The sequence below is a fragment of the Cuculus canorus genome, chromosome 20 (assembly GCF_017976375.1).
Source record: "Cuculus canorus isolate bCucCan1 chromosome 20, bCucCan1.pri, whole genome shotgun sequence".
In the NCBI taxonomy this organism is placed as follows: Eukaryota; Metazoa; Chordata; class Aves; order Cuculiformes; family Cuculidae; genus Cuculus; species Cuculus canorus.
Genome location: NC_071420.1, coordinates 2,331,967 through 2,349,318, shown reverse-complemented (window position 1 = coordinate 2,349,318; position 17,352 = coordinate 2,331,967). Strand labels below are relative to the sequence as shown.

Sequence of the window (17,352 nt, the reverse complement as noted above, 5' to 3'; positions counted from 1 at the left end):
CTATCAAAAGTCCTTTCTTTCAATGTGTCTTTAAAAAAACTTCAAGATAAAAAAACAGGTGAAAATCACGATGCAATTCATTCATCCCTTCAAAACAAAAGAAAGTTCATAATCATTTTCCAGACAAAAAAGAAGAAAAAGGAAAGAGAATGAGCTACCTAGCCAAAGTCCAGCTGGCTCTTGGGCACGTCATCATTTCCAAAGGTGTGTCATCACTAATCTTCGGAGCAGTGCTGAGAGGACGTGGTTCCAACACGTGCTCCACCAGGCTACCGTAACAACTGATAATATACAAGGACTCCACTACAAATTGTTTCGATTGATCTGTTTGCAAGAAGAAAGAAAATCTTATTGCAACAGCACAGCAGAAACAGCAAAAACGTTTGCAGAAACAGTAGGCTATGTATTCTTTTAACTCTCTTGCCTTTACATGTCTGCAGTCTAAAATGTGAATTAAAAAGAAGTGCAAAGGCTGGATAGACGAACAGAGAATTTTACAAAGCACACAAATTTCCCCTGGTTTCAAAAAAATACGAATATCTCATATAAGAGAATGTTTCTTACCAAGGTGTGTTCAGGTAATTACACATCACCAAACATACATCTGTACATTTGCTTTAGCAAAGGTGTCTTACCTTTACCTTCAGCTTTTTCAGTGGAATTTCACACAGTATCCTCAGAACGAACTATCAAAGTTTGTTATTTTGTCATTATATCATAGGAAAACATCAATTATTTATTTCACTGATTGCAATTTCCTGTAAATTGTCCTATTTACCAAAAGCACTCCAAACATGTTCCCTAAAATCTCCATTGTCACTGAGTTTTAGACACAATATCTGCAGATAAGCACCATCTGCTCAGAAGTTACTACAAAATGAGAAAATAAAATAGAAATTTTAAATTTAAATGCAAGTCCTATTTTTGTAATATACTAACCTTTTTCCCTTTTTAGACCAGGATTGTTCGCAAACCATGACCTTGATGATCCAAAGACTGCAGCAACACAAAACTCTCCTCCCACAGACTTACTGGGCGAAATCTGTGGAGCTGGTTTGGATTTGCTTAAAGGAAGAACAAAAAAAGAATTATAAAAGTTAATTCTCAAAAAATAAGATGTCCCTTGCTTAACAGTCACTCTAAGATATTAATTCCAAAGTGGTTAATATCTGCAGTTCCCATAATATTTAGCGGGACTTACAGATGCTTAGTGTTTCTTGATAATAGGCCCCCAATTCCCCTTGGTCACTGAACTCATTAACTTCAAGAAAGTGCTGGATTATAATGGAGAATTGGCCAGACTTTTTTAGACTTTAAAGAATTTTTTTAGAATTTAAAGACCCAATATTGAATATTTGCATTCAATAGAAACAGCTTCCAAAGTGAATAAAAACTTGTATAATCCTAAATCCTTTGGGAATGAAAATATAGATTCTGGGTCAGTTATTCCAGGTAGTTGATATTTTCTTGCATTTTCAAAAGAAACTTCTATAACGATGCTAATGTTGCTCAGTTCTAACTCAGCACAGTTCTGATGCCACTGAGACCACCCAGATGTACGTGACATGGGCAAAAGGGTAAAAGGGAATGACATGCGGAGGATACAAGGAAAGCGAACCAACGCACACGCTCAGAAGCTACATGTTAAAACCAGTCAGTAATTATATCATGTATAAAGAGATTAAGATATGTTCTCCTCTGAAACCCCACAATGTGTATGTTGCGGGATACAGAGGTTTATAAGCACGTTTCATTGAAACATCATTTAGTGCTCCTCCTTACAGGAATCTGAAGATACATAACATTCGGCTTTGTATAAACTCAAGAATATTTTCAGGGCATCGCCCATTTCCTCAATTCATTAAACCAGGATTTCACCCTTCCCTTAAGGGAAAAGCTGTTTGAGAAGTTCAAGCAGGATTCCTCCTTCTACATGCTCCCCTTCTTCCAGTCTTTAACTGGAATATTTTATATTTCTCCCTCTACTCTATGTCACTGCTCCCTTCTCTTGCTACTATTCCCTCCTTTCCTTATTTTCTCCCTCTAATTTCCTGTTCCACACTCTACCAGCCTGTGATTACACCACCACAATAACTTGGTTGCTTTTAAGTAATGATCTTCACTTCTAAATGTGCGTGTGTGTGCATACGTGTATGTGCAAACAAATTACTGCATGTATTATGGGGGAATTAAGCAGCAGAAAAATATTTTAAAACAGCAGAAAGCAATTCAAACACTACGCATGATCATAATGTGTATTCATTATGGCACTGAATTCATATCACGCTTTTTTGTTGTTAAAAAGCAATTACTTGTATACAGGTGAAGTGGTTCAACAGAATGAACCAATAGAAATATCGGAGCAAGAAGAGATTATGAATCAACATGATGTAAAAACAACATAAGAAAAGGCAGTTTTCAACAAGCTGGGCTTCTCTAAAACCCCTGCACCTGGAGGCAGAGCCTGCCCCTCTCCAGAACAGTGCCTTGGTCTCTCACAGCTCAGCCCTGATCTCACAGAAATAAATGGCCAAACTCACGCTGATCTCCACCACTTAATTTCCTCCCAACAACTCACTGTGACACGTGGAAAATACGGCACATGGTCAAAAACATACAGCCTCCATCACTACTGTCATGCAACCTGAAACATGTAAAATCACCTTCAACTTGAGCTGCCCCGAAGCTGCCAACGCTTTTTGTGTCGTGTACCAGAAATGAGGTCATTTATGAAAATGGAAGCAAAGACTAATTGTTTGCACTCGCACTGTATTTCCAGCCAGGTTTCTGAAAGGGATGTAGAGAAAGTGTAACTGAGCTTCCCAACACCTTGTGCAGTGTTAGACGGACTCATCGTGGCACCGAGGGGCTGAGCTCCCTGCCCTAAATCACACGCCCAGCCAGCCTCTGGTCACTCGCTTCTGTTAGAAGGGAAGGAAAAAAGGCAAATTCCACCACAACAGCAATTCCATCACACTGACCAGAGTCAATGGAAGATTTAGGAAAACTTTCACAGGGCTTAGATCAGTCCTGAAGCTCTCATACACACAGGAGAAGGTGAAACATCCCAAAAGAGCAATAGCAATTTATCGTCAGTAACTCTGATATTGACCCACCACAAAGCACTTAATAACCAACTGTTAAAACTATGGCTACAGATCACTGGGTGAGAAATCGGTGTTCCAAAAAGTTCCTGACTGCAAATACACTACCTGGCACTTCACGATTCATGCTAGAATATTTAATTTAACATACAAAGTATTTATTAGCTGCTCAGAAATATGCAGAATATCTTCCTTTCACTTTGAAATATCTGTGCCACAGTATTTTTAACCTTCCAAACATTCATACACTAATGTTCATTCAGAAACAAAAATACAAACATACCCACTAATAAGCATCTGTTACTTACTGGTCTATACTTCAAACAACAAATTATTCTTTTTAATATAGAACAAGACTGTTTGGAAGGACGGTGTTACCCTATCAATGAACACAAAGCAAACCACGAGTACCGGCATGAATCAGTCCTATTCTCTTCCTCTTATGAAATCTTGAAAGAGAATCTTTCTAAACTCTCCTAACATTCTTAATATTCTGAATTTGTACTGAACTCAATCTCAGGTTATTAAAATAATTTAAAAAGGGAAAAGAATCATATACAAATGCTATTTCAACTACAAACTGGACTCAACTTCTCCAGAGACATAACTGACTTCAATTCCTTCAAGCCTGTAAGCAGAAAGGAATCTGGTACTCTAACAACACAATTTTTGCAGCGTTCTTCACACTCTTAGTCCCAAGACCTATGCTCAACCTAATACAGCTCTAAACAAATGTAGAGGAAATGGTCTAAGCTACGTTCTATTTACATCATGTCTAAGATGTACATCTTTCACAGTGTGCATTTAAGTGTTGGTTTCAGTGCCAAAACATTTTCCCTTCAGAAGCTTTCTGGACAGAAAGAGCAGAGTTTGTAAAACACGATTACTCATGTGGTTAAACTTAGTCCTGCTAAAAAATAAAGACAAACAAAAAATGACTAGTGCATCATACTGGTTTAGATATATTTCTGCAAAAACTGCCAAGATGTCAACAAGTCTATTCTGAAAACTGTCGTTAAGGCAGGAATCTTTCATTTTACCACCATTTCATTTTATCCCTGAGTTTTCATCAATACATTCCAACTCAAATTTCGTTCAGTAAATCTCAAAAGCCCAGTTATTTTCAGTTAACAGTAATGCCATTACAAAAATATATTTTCATGTCATTGTGATATTTTAACAACTTGGAAACTATAAATCCTTATTGTTATGTAGATGCAAAAAACCCTCTCAGCTTTATAAATGATAACAAAACAATAATGTGGAAGGTAGGTGGTGAATGACTCGTTTCTGCTATGAACTCCCGCTCGTTACTTGCTCTTAGCCTGTCAGCGCTTCATAAATTATTCCAAGAATTGAAATTAAGGCACATTTGGCCTCAGTTTTACAAACAGCTAATTTAAAAAAAAAATCTTCACAATATACTAACCTTCAAAAGATTGTACCAGATTTTTACTGAAAGGGGTGGAGAAGCACAGAGAAGCGCAAGTTGTTGGGACTCAACACTGAAAACAAGAAAGTGAAGCTAATGGGACTAAAACATTCGCCCTTATAACTTCACTCTTCCAGGTTAGAAACAACAGCACTATGTTTAAGACCTAAAGAGGACAAAAACCAGTGTGCTTTTTCCTGCCTGGGTCTGCCCAACTGTGTAGCTACACCAAGAATTCAATGAGACACAGCAGTATTCCTGCCCTGGATGTATCTGTGCAGGAACCTACAGCAGGAATAGTAATAAAACCCTCTTTTAATTACATAGTTCTTGTGCTGTTCTAAATTTGGTAAGAGCTGCACCTCAACCGAAGTCCACGTTCATGTCATTTCAGTGACCAACAGCTGACATTCACCCACCTCAGCTGAAGTCAGAGACAAAGCCACCTACTAGAAGTCAATTAATCCCAAACTCCGGCTACTACCACAATACACGGGGAAATTCGTATTGCTGATAGTAATTAACTGCTCTAACATAACTTTGGAGGGTTATTTCCCATTTAAACGCAGAAGCACCGAGATGTAGATGCATCCACGTCCAATAAAAAACATACATGAACATTTTCTGCTGAAATGGCACAAAAAGCGATGGGAGCACACTAAAGAAGAAAATTAGGAGATGTCACTTTATCAGATGTTCAAAAGAAATTAAAAGACTCAGCAACAGCATGCAAGTTCTTTCATGTTGGCAATGCAATAAGGAAAGATTAAGAGCTACTGAAAGAATTCAGTGCTACCAGTTGTTGACTTTTGTAACAAATCAAACTCTGCCACAATCTCTGGAAATGAATTATGGAAACCTTGTCTAAAAATCATGCCTAGAGCCATCATTTTAACTATTTTCCTTTTTATTTGTAGATTTATGTTTATGTTAGAAAGAATTAATAAGCATTAATACTATCGAAACTTTTTTAACACCAGAGGCAACTACAAAAACCAGAGGCTACACAGTTTAGCGATGGAATGTTCCTCAAAGAGCTTTATACCTCACAATATACTGCTTGTTCTTCAATTTGCCTTTAAGTTCATAGTCAAACAAGTGACATGATTTGAAAAATATAAATAAATGGCATATATATGATGTGAAGGAACTGCTTCAGAAATTCAAATATTATCAAGCAAATAGTAAAAGTCTGCAAAGATTGAGAATCACATTGGTTTTATATTCCCGACAAACAGGCTTCAAGTACATAAGACTGATAAAAAGAAAAGCACTTATCCACAACTCCACAACTAAACCCACTGAAATGGAAACATATACGATTTTTGAAAAGTTTTTTACATAAGCAGCAACAAAAGTATCAGGAGAAAAATACTGCATGAAATGTGCAATTACACATAAAATTACTGAAAAGTGTACCTGTCTCAAAATACATACATTTTAATTAATTTATCATTTTGCCTTAAACAAGAAAACAAAGACATGTTTCCAGTTGTCAGATCATGAATAAAGCAAGAAAAAAGCAAGAAAAGCAATGGTAGGCTCCTTTATTCACCAGGCAGTAAGCTGTCAAATCTCCATTCATTTTGTTTACATAATTTTAGGTCTCATTAAGACCATAATGGAAACAACATGATTTCCTCCCCCACCCAAAGCGTGTTTTTTATCCTAATTTCTCCGTAGGCCAGTAAAAACCGTATTTTTGAGCTAGCACTGGCATTAAACAAACCACAAAAGAGTCTTGTGAAAGACAGGCAACAATTTTTGAGTCTATTTCATATATTCTCCTCTTTAATCTAGGCCTTTTAATCTTGCCTCAATCTCAAATCATTTCTGGTTGACAAGCGTCTCTGCTGCTTCATGCAAGGGGCGACTGACACATCCATTTGCTAAGACAACTCACTCTCAAAACTCTTCTTTCAGAGCCTTTTCAGTTCTTTAGAGCACCACCAGATGAGATACTTAGATGCATCATAAACTACATTTAGAAATGGTTCTTAGGAAAAGTACTCCAGTAACCACGTATTCTCTAGGAATAAGGCAATGGCACCTTCTCTCCCTTAGGGCCGTATTTAATGCCTGTGCTTTGATACAGCTCCCATATCCTCGTCCTCTGCCCTTCTCTAAAGAACTCTCCATCCTAACGAAGTCTTGAGAAGTCCTTTCTGCTGAAGATGGTGTTTGACAGAGAAATAAGGGGGTGACAGGTGTGGAACAAACTTCTAGTAACAGTAAGAAGACACTGATCGATACAGCTAACAAGTACCTTCAGCTAAACTTAAGGGAAAAAAACAAACCAAAACTAAAACAAAACAAACCCCCTCCCAGCTGAAAAGTTTCTAAATTTTCTAAGAAAGCTGTATGATGTTCAAACTTCTTCCATTCTCATTGCCTACAACTCCTAACTCCCATCTCGTTCTGAAAAGGTGGCTGGAGGTTACGCAGCACTGCATGAATACAGAACCAAGATCTAACGGGGAAACTCAAAACTTCAGGTTTTTTTCTGTCTGCTTTTCTGTAACATACTGCAACAAAAAAAACTCTTGTTATTTCAAATATCCTGATTTTAATGGCACCGTGTGGAGGGGTGTTTTTTCCATTTTTGAAGTGTGATAAGCTGCTTTTTTTCAGTGCCCATTTTACCTGCTTCATCTCTCTTACTGCAGTACTTTACTGTCTACTCACTGCTAATCTGGCTTATTTTCGAGAGGTCATAATCAATGTTTGCTGTCTGTGAGCAACTTAGTGCTACAATAACAAAGGAAGCCATATAGCAAAAAAAGAGCCTTGTTTTAGAAAGCTGTTGCAATCACTTTTGCCCACTGGGAAATAAATTAGGTTTTTTTCAACTTTTCTGCCACTTAAAAATTAAATGCCCTCTCAAAGGTAGAAAAGAAAAAAGTGAACGCGTTTCTTTGGCAATGCTCGATGGTGAACACACATCCATAGTTTAAAAGTGAAATTACGCAGTGCTTCCACCTATGGATCAGCCATGCACATCAACAAATTAATAAAAAAAAAAAATCAATCCAAAATTAAAAAGTTGAAGCACAGAGTTATTTTCAGTGAGGACAGCAAATGAATTATAGGCATGCTGGGTTTGAACTGGGAACTCACCATGGAGCTTTTATGGAAAAACATCCTGCTCCAAACAGGTAAGGTCTTCATGTAAAGGGGGAAAAATGCACAGAAATTAGATGAAAACTCGATTACCAACAAGTACACTGTATATCATGCTATTAAGATTTATGCAGAAGGTAAACAAAATAATTTTTTATAACCGTTCATGATGCCCTGAAAGAGCTGTAGACCCCCGAATGTAACCGGCATGCTGAGCTCACAGACTGGCGCACGCCAACAGTCCCACGGACAACGCAGCCGCCCGCGGGAGCAGGAGCCGACGGGGCTGGCTCTTCATGCACAACTGCTGCGACAAACGTCAGGCATCAGTTGCAAGCAGGCTTTAACGTTAGGATTCAAGTCAGAGTGCAGGTGTCCCTCCTGAAGCCTCCTGACAAATCTGAGGCAAAGGCAGTTGAGAGGCTTAAACAGACGTTCGAGTAAGAACTAATAGAAAAAGTAAATTAGAATCAAAAGCAACAAATACATGGGTGTTCCCCGTGAAACACGGAAGGGCTGAGTGGGACAGTGGGACAGATTTGCTGAAAAGAGGCAAGTCCTAAGTAAAAACAACAAGTACAGGCACGACCTTTCAGAGAAAATCACTCAACCCTTTTTTGAGCACAGAAATACACCATTAAATTAAAAATCTTTAGCAGCCGCATGACACAGCCACTTATTCCCCCACTTACAAGCTTGCACGGACTGCAGGGAAAAGAACCCTAACGTATTTCAAAAGTATTCAGCATTAAAAATCGTCCAATGTAGAGCTTAATGTTTCTGGTCACTCAAAAATTTATCTGTATCATGATTCTTTAGTTATTCAAGTAGTCTGCACAGCCTATAGATTTTAAACTGGTAACACACCCCAACATTTTTAGTGCATTTTTAATGGCTATCTCTTTCTTTTTCACATCACCCCTGAAAAAGCCATCGCCATACTGACATTTGCATAAAATCTGAAAAGGAGGAACAGGAGGTATATTTAGAGCTACTCACGCACTCATGGCTTCTTTGATTTTCATTTAGGATGTAACATCATCCACAAAATTGCTGAATAATTGATTTTGTAAATGCCAGCGTGTCATCTTTCTTTTAATACTCTGACTCGGGTATAAATTCTGGCTAGTAGAAACAAGTGAAATATTTTCAGGCGATCAGCTAACAGGAAAGGTCTGTGAGAGAGAGGTGTAGAAAGCACCCAGGCATACACCTACTCAATTAAAAGCATACCTGCATGATAAAAATGAACTCTGTGAAGCGAATTTGACACAAACACAACACCAATGCATGCAGACATATTCTAAAAAGCATTTAAGGGAAGGTACAAAACTACGACATATATTATTCTACATGTAAAGATGTAAAAATCTAATATGGAATAGAATATTGCAGAAAAAAATCTGTGCTCCCGTGTCCCTATTTCTTTATTAGGTCAAAAAAATCAATCGAAGCTCTTTCAAACTCTATGTAACAGAATAGTCCTTAAGTCTATGTATTTAAATGAATGCTTAACACTTTGGGGGAGAGAGCTCATTTGGTAGAACCAAGAATAGTGGCTCTCTTTGCATGGTGATAAAACCCAATGAAACTGTATGAACCGTATGATCGTATGATCTCCTGTACAGTCAACACGTTCAGCCTCTGCGTTGAAGACCGTTCCACCGGCTCAACAGAAGATTAGCCCAACACTATGGCACTGTTTAAGTAGTTAATGGAAAGCTAAGGCTTCTGCATAATCCACAGCCAATATAATATAAATCTAGATACTATCCAATGAAGATCTGAAGAGTCATTGCAGACTGGGAGTTTCGAATTTCTAAATTATGACTCGGACGGTTTGGCAAATATTCTTTTTCTCCTCTGCCTCAGTTTCTCTGCCTGCAAGAAGCAAGCAACTGACATTCAGCTGAGCTCATTAGAACATTTTAGAAGATCACATAGGCTTTTTTTCCCCACACATCATATTATGTTGACCTGATTATACTTGCAAATCAACAAATTCTCTCTATTTTAATTACAAATTGACCTAGGTGTATACATGCTTCAGTGGAAGGTTTTGTTTGTTTGTTTGTTTTTAACATGGATACAAAAGCTTATATCATGAAGAAAATGTATTTACAGTTCAAAGGACTACTACAGAAGCCTTAAGCGTGACAGAGGCAACTTAGCATTTCCTTTATGTTCACAAAACCCGAGTTCTTTTAAGATGACCATTTTTCTCCTATGATATTTGTATAAGCAATTGCTTTTCCCTATTTCCTTCACGTAATATGGATGGTATGCTAATTGAGAGAGAGAGAATGTACACATTACAGGATAACCCAACCTTGAAAAGCCAGCACCAGATGGCTGCGCTCGGTGACAGTAACAGAGCAAGGCCAAGGCAAAAATCTCACTGAGGTTCCCCGTTCTCAGAGATAATGGGAAACTCCAAAGGAAAATTACTGAATGAAGATATTTATTATCCAAAATTCCAACAGAATTTTCTTAATTCTTATCTGATTCTGAGTTTTAGCAAACAGAAAACTGAAATATTTTCATTTTGTATTTTTATGTTTAATAAAAACTACTTAAGCTTCTACTAAGCTGTGCAATACCCACTCTCATCGCTGTATTTGTCAATCCTTTCATACACAGCAACATCTGAAATCTAGTGCAAATAGCTATTTCACATCAATTAAAAATAATTACAATAGTTGCTTTATTACCAAAATGTATAATAAAAGCTAAAGGTGACACAAAACATGCCCGAGGGATGTGCCAGGAAGAGAATGTCTGGCTTCAGCATGAAGGAGAGCTGACCTATTGTACTGAATTCTTTAGCTTTACAGTTTAATATTTTTATTGTCCTTTTCAGTTACTTTTCCTACTTTTATTACTATATATATTATATATAATATAATATGTAATATATAAATATATAATATACAATATAAAATTATATCATGACACCACGACTTTGCATTCCTTGGTTTTGTTTCCTTCAATAGTAGAACCCTAGGCAAATTAAGCTCTCTGTTTAATTAAATAAAATGATTGGATATCCATGGTTTTCAGTAAATATAATATAAGCAATAAGAAACACTAAAATGATAAAATCGCAGCCTGCTTCAACAGGCAGTTTACCTACATTCCCCTTCTACTGGGGGTGGAACGAGGGACGGCATGAAGAACAGATAGAGATCTAAATCTTTTGGTAAGGTTTATTTCTTTTCCGACAAGGTACGTTGGTGTCTCTGTTTTGACAAGACTCAACTAATGCTGGTTCCAGCCTGGTGTTACACCAAAGCTATAATGAATCTGAGAATGTGCATGATACAAATATAACGACTATATCCCTCGAGACGGTTCAAACAAATGCTGTTGTCAGAGGAGCCAACTTTTACCGCAGTTTTTCTTTTGGGGCTCTTACTGCATCATTTATTTCCCTCCTTCCAATTATAGCTCATCTGTGCCCCCACACCCTTACAAACTGGAAACAAACTACAACTCATTCCACAAACACAAGGAAAGCTTACAAAGCTACTGCAAAGCACAAAGCTGTCTTCTAACATATTCTGATTCACTGCCTTTTATAGACGAGCATGAGACGGATCATACAGTTCTTCTACTTTCAAATCTATAAGCTCTTTGTAAATGAGCAATGAATTATCCCATTCACCAGCTTTGAGAAGGAATTTAACATTATTATTAAAATTTCGAGAGGGAAACTGAGGCACAGATAAATAAAAACTTATTAAATCTAGCTCTTTTACTGTCTTACATCCCCCTAATCTTTAAAACAGAAAATGTTTCCTTACTCATTAGCGTTAGAGCCCCTTTGGGAAAGCCTATCTGCTCCTCAGAATGTGCTGACAGTACAAACTACAGGAAAGCGAGTCAATGGGATGACAAAATATAGGCACGAATATTAATGCTTCATGGAGGTGCGGAAATTACAGCGAGAGACTTGAAAAAAAGCAAGGGAAGAAACAGAGAGCACAGAACAAGGAAACAACAGTGATAGCAAGAAGGGAGGCAATGCTCCGAGATACTCGGTGCCGAGAATGTAAATTGTATTCAGAATACGAGAGTTTAATGACTAATCAGAAAATGTTCCAAACCCCACATGAGGGGGAAAAAGCATCTGTGATGAACAGCGCAGTAATGACACAACTCCAGATTCTGGTCTTTCATTCCCATCGGGCTACAGTGAACACTTAAAAAATTTACTGCCATTCCACTTGTCAAGTAAAATGACATGCTGTGCGGCTCTGCTTGAGACAGACAATATTAAAGGCACTGATCAGTCCTTTCAGTACCTGAAAAATATTTTGCTGTCTTGGATACTAGCAGGAAAAAAAAAAAAAACAAAAATCCAGCTTGACTTTTTGGTTAATAAAATCTGCAAAACTCAATCAGATGTTTAGTATCAAAGAAGCTTTTCAGATGTTAAAAGCAAATAAACCAGACAAATCCAGAACTGCTAATTATATGCTATTCTTTTAGCCTTGCATTTTACTTTTAGATATGTACTGCAGCAGATTAAATTTTTAATTCTGTAAGAGTAGGAACAACAGAAAAGGAATCTGCTTTGAGGGCCACTGAGCAGCGACTGTTCAGGCTGTAAAATCCAAGTGATAGCGAGTTCGTCTCCTTTTCTGATCACTGCACAATCACAAGGTTAAGCAGCTGCTCCCAAAGAAGAGCCTTGTTTCCTCGGAGCAGTGCTCAAAGGTGCTGACCATGTAGGTGTAAATACATCTGTCTTTTGCCATTTGCAGTAATACATGCCTCCTACACTTCTCAGAGCGAGGCAGATGGTCCCTGTCCTGTCTAAATATTACACTGTACAGACTTACATCGCTACGTGTTTCTAGAAATATGAGGGCAGATGTTAAATATGTTAAACACACGCTTTGCCCCCTGGAGGTTTAAGTTAAGGCTGCTGTCTCAATTTGGTCATTTTAGGCATGCCAGGCTTCTTGGATCCTAGGCATTCCTCTTAAATCCCTGCTTTATAAATACAGCTTTTCATGTTAATTTTGTGTACTTTCATCAAATATTTTGGCTGCAGACCAAATGAAGGAAGCTCTCAGCTTAGTGTTACGCATCTAAACAGCCTTCACTGAAAATTAGGATCCTCATTCATGAAAACTCTATGTACACAACAGGGTATTTCCCATGACTGTTGTTTCCCCCCTTGCATAAGCCTCATTGAATATTTTAAATTTAATTAGCTTTTAAAATTACAGAAATTAATACGACAAGGACAGTTTGTGAATAATAAAATTTACTTAAAGAAAATTATGAATAAGAACACCTTCTGAATATATTTAAGAATAAAACATTAAATAAAATAATGCAGACTCGCTACATTTGGAATAGTCATAGAAAAGTTTGCTGGTATCCCCACGGCATTAAGGCAACAGCCTTTGTAAAGGCCATGGCATGAATCACTAATGTAAACCAAGTGCTTGTTTTCAACTCATCAGCCTCACCGCTGCTCCTATCACCTTCCCTTCCTCCCAGCAGACCCTCAGATAGCCTTTATTTTCTTTCTGTGTCTCACCCCACCTTGCTCTAAGTGTCTGTTCCATTTCTAGGAGTCTACAGACTGAGCTCAGAATCACACCTCTGTCCTTCTCTTGACTGCACTCTTCAAGCCTCCTTTTTTTGTTTCCCCCTCTTTCAGGAACTGTAACTCCCTGCTTATCCCAACGCACACCAGCCTCTCTCCAGTCCTACCTCCCTCTCCTCATCCAACACCGCACCCTTGTACGCTTCCACAATCCACCTGATGGCTAGCACAATATATTTCCTCTTGTCTGTGTTTAATTTTAAACAGGAAAATAAAAGCAAAAATAAGCAACTGAAATGTATGCGTGGAAGAAGTTAAAACCACATCGTTGCACACATACCGTTTCGTTACTGTTTCATAAGACCCATTTACAATTATCTGCAAAGTTCAGGAACTTATCAGCAGACAGCCCCTGTGCTTTGGGCAACTGCACGTCCATAGTTCACGATTTGGCTCAGTAAGTCTCGTGAAATTCCCGTTTACAGCAGCGAGAGCAGGACTGGATTGTAAGGCAGACATATATATAGATATACGTGTATATATATGTGCATATACAAGCTTTAGGACCTCATCATGCACACTTAGTGCACTAAACAAAACAGTAACAGATTTTACAGGATGTCCTGAACACTCAAGCACAGAATATGGGAATTTTTCAGGAACAGAGGGAATAGCTGTGAGCTCTCGCCTGAAAAATAACTCCCAGTTGATGAAACACAAGGTAAAATTCACTTCACTATTGGGTTTTGAGCAAGAAAGAGGTGAAGCAAGCAAGACAGTGCCCGCACCCATTTGCTGAAACGCAAGAAAATGTTATGAACCTGTAGGACAATCAATTGTTTTGTCCAACCATGTGCCATAGGCAATCTATTTTCTTAAAAACATAAAAGGAACTTGTTTGAATAATCAAAAAGTGAGAGGGAAAACAAAAATAATCGCCACTAGCTTTATGCATTAATTGCAAAAAAACCCCCAAATATTTGAAATCTAGAAAAATATCAGTGGTTGAACAGAATCATTTAACATAAAATCATTAGTTTATGAAGCTCAAAAAAATCTTCTTAGTTATTATAATATACATGTATTTAGCAGAGCTTCTCACAAGTATTTTGAAGTGGTTTATCATGGCACAGGGAGAAGTACCAAAGTGCAGCTGGCTCTGAAATGAGAGTCCACACGTGAATTTCATAGTACAGAACAGTCACTTCAGAGGAAAAATAAGGTCAAGAAAACAGCAAGATTAAGTCTTCTCATTGTACTCAACCTGGCTTACCGTCTTTCCATTTCTGATAGTCAAAAATAAGAAGTTTGGAAATTAACATAAACGAAAAAAAAAGTAAAGTCGTAACTTATTCTGATTGAATACAGCTCTGGTCATGCTCCATACAGTTCCTGGTGTGAAACTCCTCCTGATGTCAGCGTACAGTATTTCCTGTACGGCAAACTGCAAGAAGATGACCCACCCAAATGAACACTCCTGAATTTTTAAGAGTTTTCTTTTCGGGTTTTGCTTACTCATCTGATGTTGGGTTTCTTTTCTTGTTTCTTCCTTCCCCTACCACCCTTTCTGTTGCTCTTAAATCACATAGACTGAAATTAAAACAATGAATAAACCCAAGCGTCACTAGTAGCACAAATTATTGCAGTATTAATTATACAAGGTTAAGAAAGATTTGTGCAGATACACTTACCCTGTGCGTTTGGTGATGGTCCCCAATGTCATTGGCTGTTTGATTTGAGCAAGAGGCAACACCACAGTCAAACTTGGAAGAGGCAGGAGTCGAGGGTTCCCAGGATTATTGTTCGTGAAGTTATTGTAAGTGTCTTGGCTGTTCAATTTACCTAGATGGGATAGAGATGTAATAAAACACATTACTGGAATTTTTCCCTTCAGTTCGCATTTCTAACAACTGCCTGAAATAAGCAACTGCCAAAAATAAAAGAAGAAATAATGAGCACATATTTTAAAAGTAATCTTCATTTCAGGTAAAAAATAAATTATAATGGAGGCAGCAAATATTCATTTTTGTATGTGGAGATAAGATCCCCTTCCATGGAAGGGAAAATTACTCCTCCTGCTGCTGCTTGCCTGACAGTTTTGTTCACCAAAAAGTTTTCAAGTTCAATATGAAGAACAAGCGCTGGATCCCAATTCTCTGTTTGGGGAAGAAGAAAAAAAAAAAAGAATATCTGGAAGACAACTATTTTCCTAAAGTACCACATACAGTGTCGGTAATTGAAAGTCCTGAAAAGGTCGCTTTTGTTGTCTCTGCGGACAAAGGCACACATAATAGTAATCTGCTGAACGAAGACTGGAGGAAAATAACGAGTAACTATAGAAAATAAAGCCACGCCAACCTACACGTAAAAATCAAGAAAGTATCAAAAAATAAAAAACTTTAAATCAATTAAAAAAAAAAGAAGTAGAAGAAACCAAAATGCAGGTGCTCAAAAAAGGAAGGGGAAAATCTATAACAAAAAAATGCTGAATTTAGCTTGTTTCAAGGAGCTCTCTGCTGGATATATGCCCAGTTTAGATACGCTTTCTTACTTTCTGTATCATTCTGTAGCCACAACCTTTCATTCTTCAGTTAGAAAAGGAAACTAGCTACAAATTTCATGGACAGTAAAGAAAGAAACGTGAAGAAACCAAAGAAAGAAGTTAAACAAAAAAGGGGCCAGTCTGTTTATAACAGAATCAAAAGTACTTTAAATAGACAAGCAACCATGAATTAAAAGGTTTAGATCATTAACTTGTTTTTCTGTGTTCCTATAATGCTGTGAAACGCTGGCTTTGTTCTTAATCAAAAGGGAGCCATATTGGGAATTAGGTTCCTAAACAACCGCTGCATTCTGCACAGATATTATACAAATCCCAGGCCAAATCCATACAATCTGACTGAAGAGCAGCCACCTTTTTTCAAGGAAGAAAAACAGCACAGAAAAGGGTTTCTCACAGGAAGCTGCCTGAAAAGCTGTAATGGTACTTGAGATGGATTGAAAATAGGAAAAGGAAGGCGGAAAAATCTTAATGAATGTCTCATCGTCCTAAAGACACTCAATGCTTCCTTTACCCTTCTTTTAATAGTATATAACTGTAAGCTTAGGGGTTTTATTTGTTTTTTCTACAAAGTCCATACACCTCTGCATCTTAGAAAAGCACAATAACAAAAATAATGAAATTACAAAGTGTATTTTGTGTTAAGTATCTGGCCTGAACGTCGGTCAATACATTTTAAGAGAAATAGCAAGGCTTTAATGAATAACAAGCCTATTGAAGTCTCGGAGAGCAGATTTCATTAATAGCAATTTTCCTGCACCAACTTGGAACAAAAAGAAACAGGAAAGGGGGGGAGAAAAAGACCCAGCTCAGTTTTAAATTATGACCGAGATGCAATTCAATTTTTTAAGATTAGTTTCATAATGCATTCTCGGTTCTTGTAGAAAGGAATATGAATAGTTTTCTGAATTATCGTCTAATTAGTTACTGCTGCAGTAATCAAGGCCTTGCTAAACGTGTTTCGCTCTCCTGCGTTCACCATGTGCGACTGCGTGATACTCAGCAAACAGCGACGGGATCGACAGAGGGGCTCCAAAAGTCTGTAATTTGTTTTCTTTTACTTGTTAGGAATATAATGATTAACCATGAACTACTGAACCAAAAGCCTGTGTTGTAACTGTTCCCTCTCTCTCTCAAGCCACATTTAATTACCCGGCGCCCTCTGCTCCCAACACCACGCAGTTTTCCATATGCAAACCCTTCAGTTGATTCAATCGAATATTTGCATGCAGAGAAATGAGGCATTCACAGACGCCCTTCCTGCAGGAGGATGAGCTGCTACAAGCTGAGGAATCCCAAGGCAGTTCAGGATGCTCAGAAAACCGCAGGATTAAGTCATCACTTAGGAGTTTTTTATTAATTGTAGCAACATCCTACAAATTTTTAGGCTCACACATAAGCAAAGAAACCAGAAAGTAAATCAAAAATAATTGATCTACACAAAGAGAACTGAAAGAGTGTAAAAGAGATGCTGACTGGGCCCAAAATCTAAGATTATTCTCCTCTGAAAAACAAAAAACCCCCAAACCATTCAGAAGACAAGCATTTAATTTTTAAATGTCTAACTATGTGA

The 17,352-nt window shown here is 37.7% G+C and overlaps 1 protein-coding gene across 10 annotated transcripts in view; it reads right to left on the bottom strand.

The window, feature by feature from the left end:
* The window catches only part of BCAS3 (BCAS3 microtubule associated cell migration factor), a 349,601-nt gene that overhangs the window by 211,213 nt on the left and 121,036 nt on the right, over positions 1-17,352 (bottom strand). For 8 of the 10 annotated variants that reach the window (XR_008453135.1, XM_054085103.1, XM_054085105.1 and 5 more), the window contains exons 16-19: positions 14,911-15,061; positions 7,654-7,698; positions 940-1,064; positions 159-324 (exon numbers count right to left, since the gene is read on the bottom strand). Coding sequence is in view for 9 of the 10 variants with exons in the window: in XM_054085103.1 (XP_053941078.1) it covers positions 159-324; positions 940-1,064; positions 7,654-7,698; positions 14,911-15,061 (487 nt within the window). In the remaining variant the exon portion in view is untranslated. The remainder of the gene's footprint in view (positions 1-158; positions 325-939; positions 1,065-7,653; positions 7,699-14,910; positions 15,062-17,352) is intronic. The other 2 variants (XM_054085100.1, XM_054085102.1) reach the window with 1 other exon arrangement.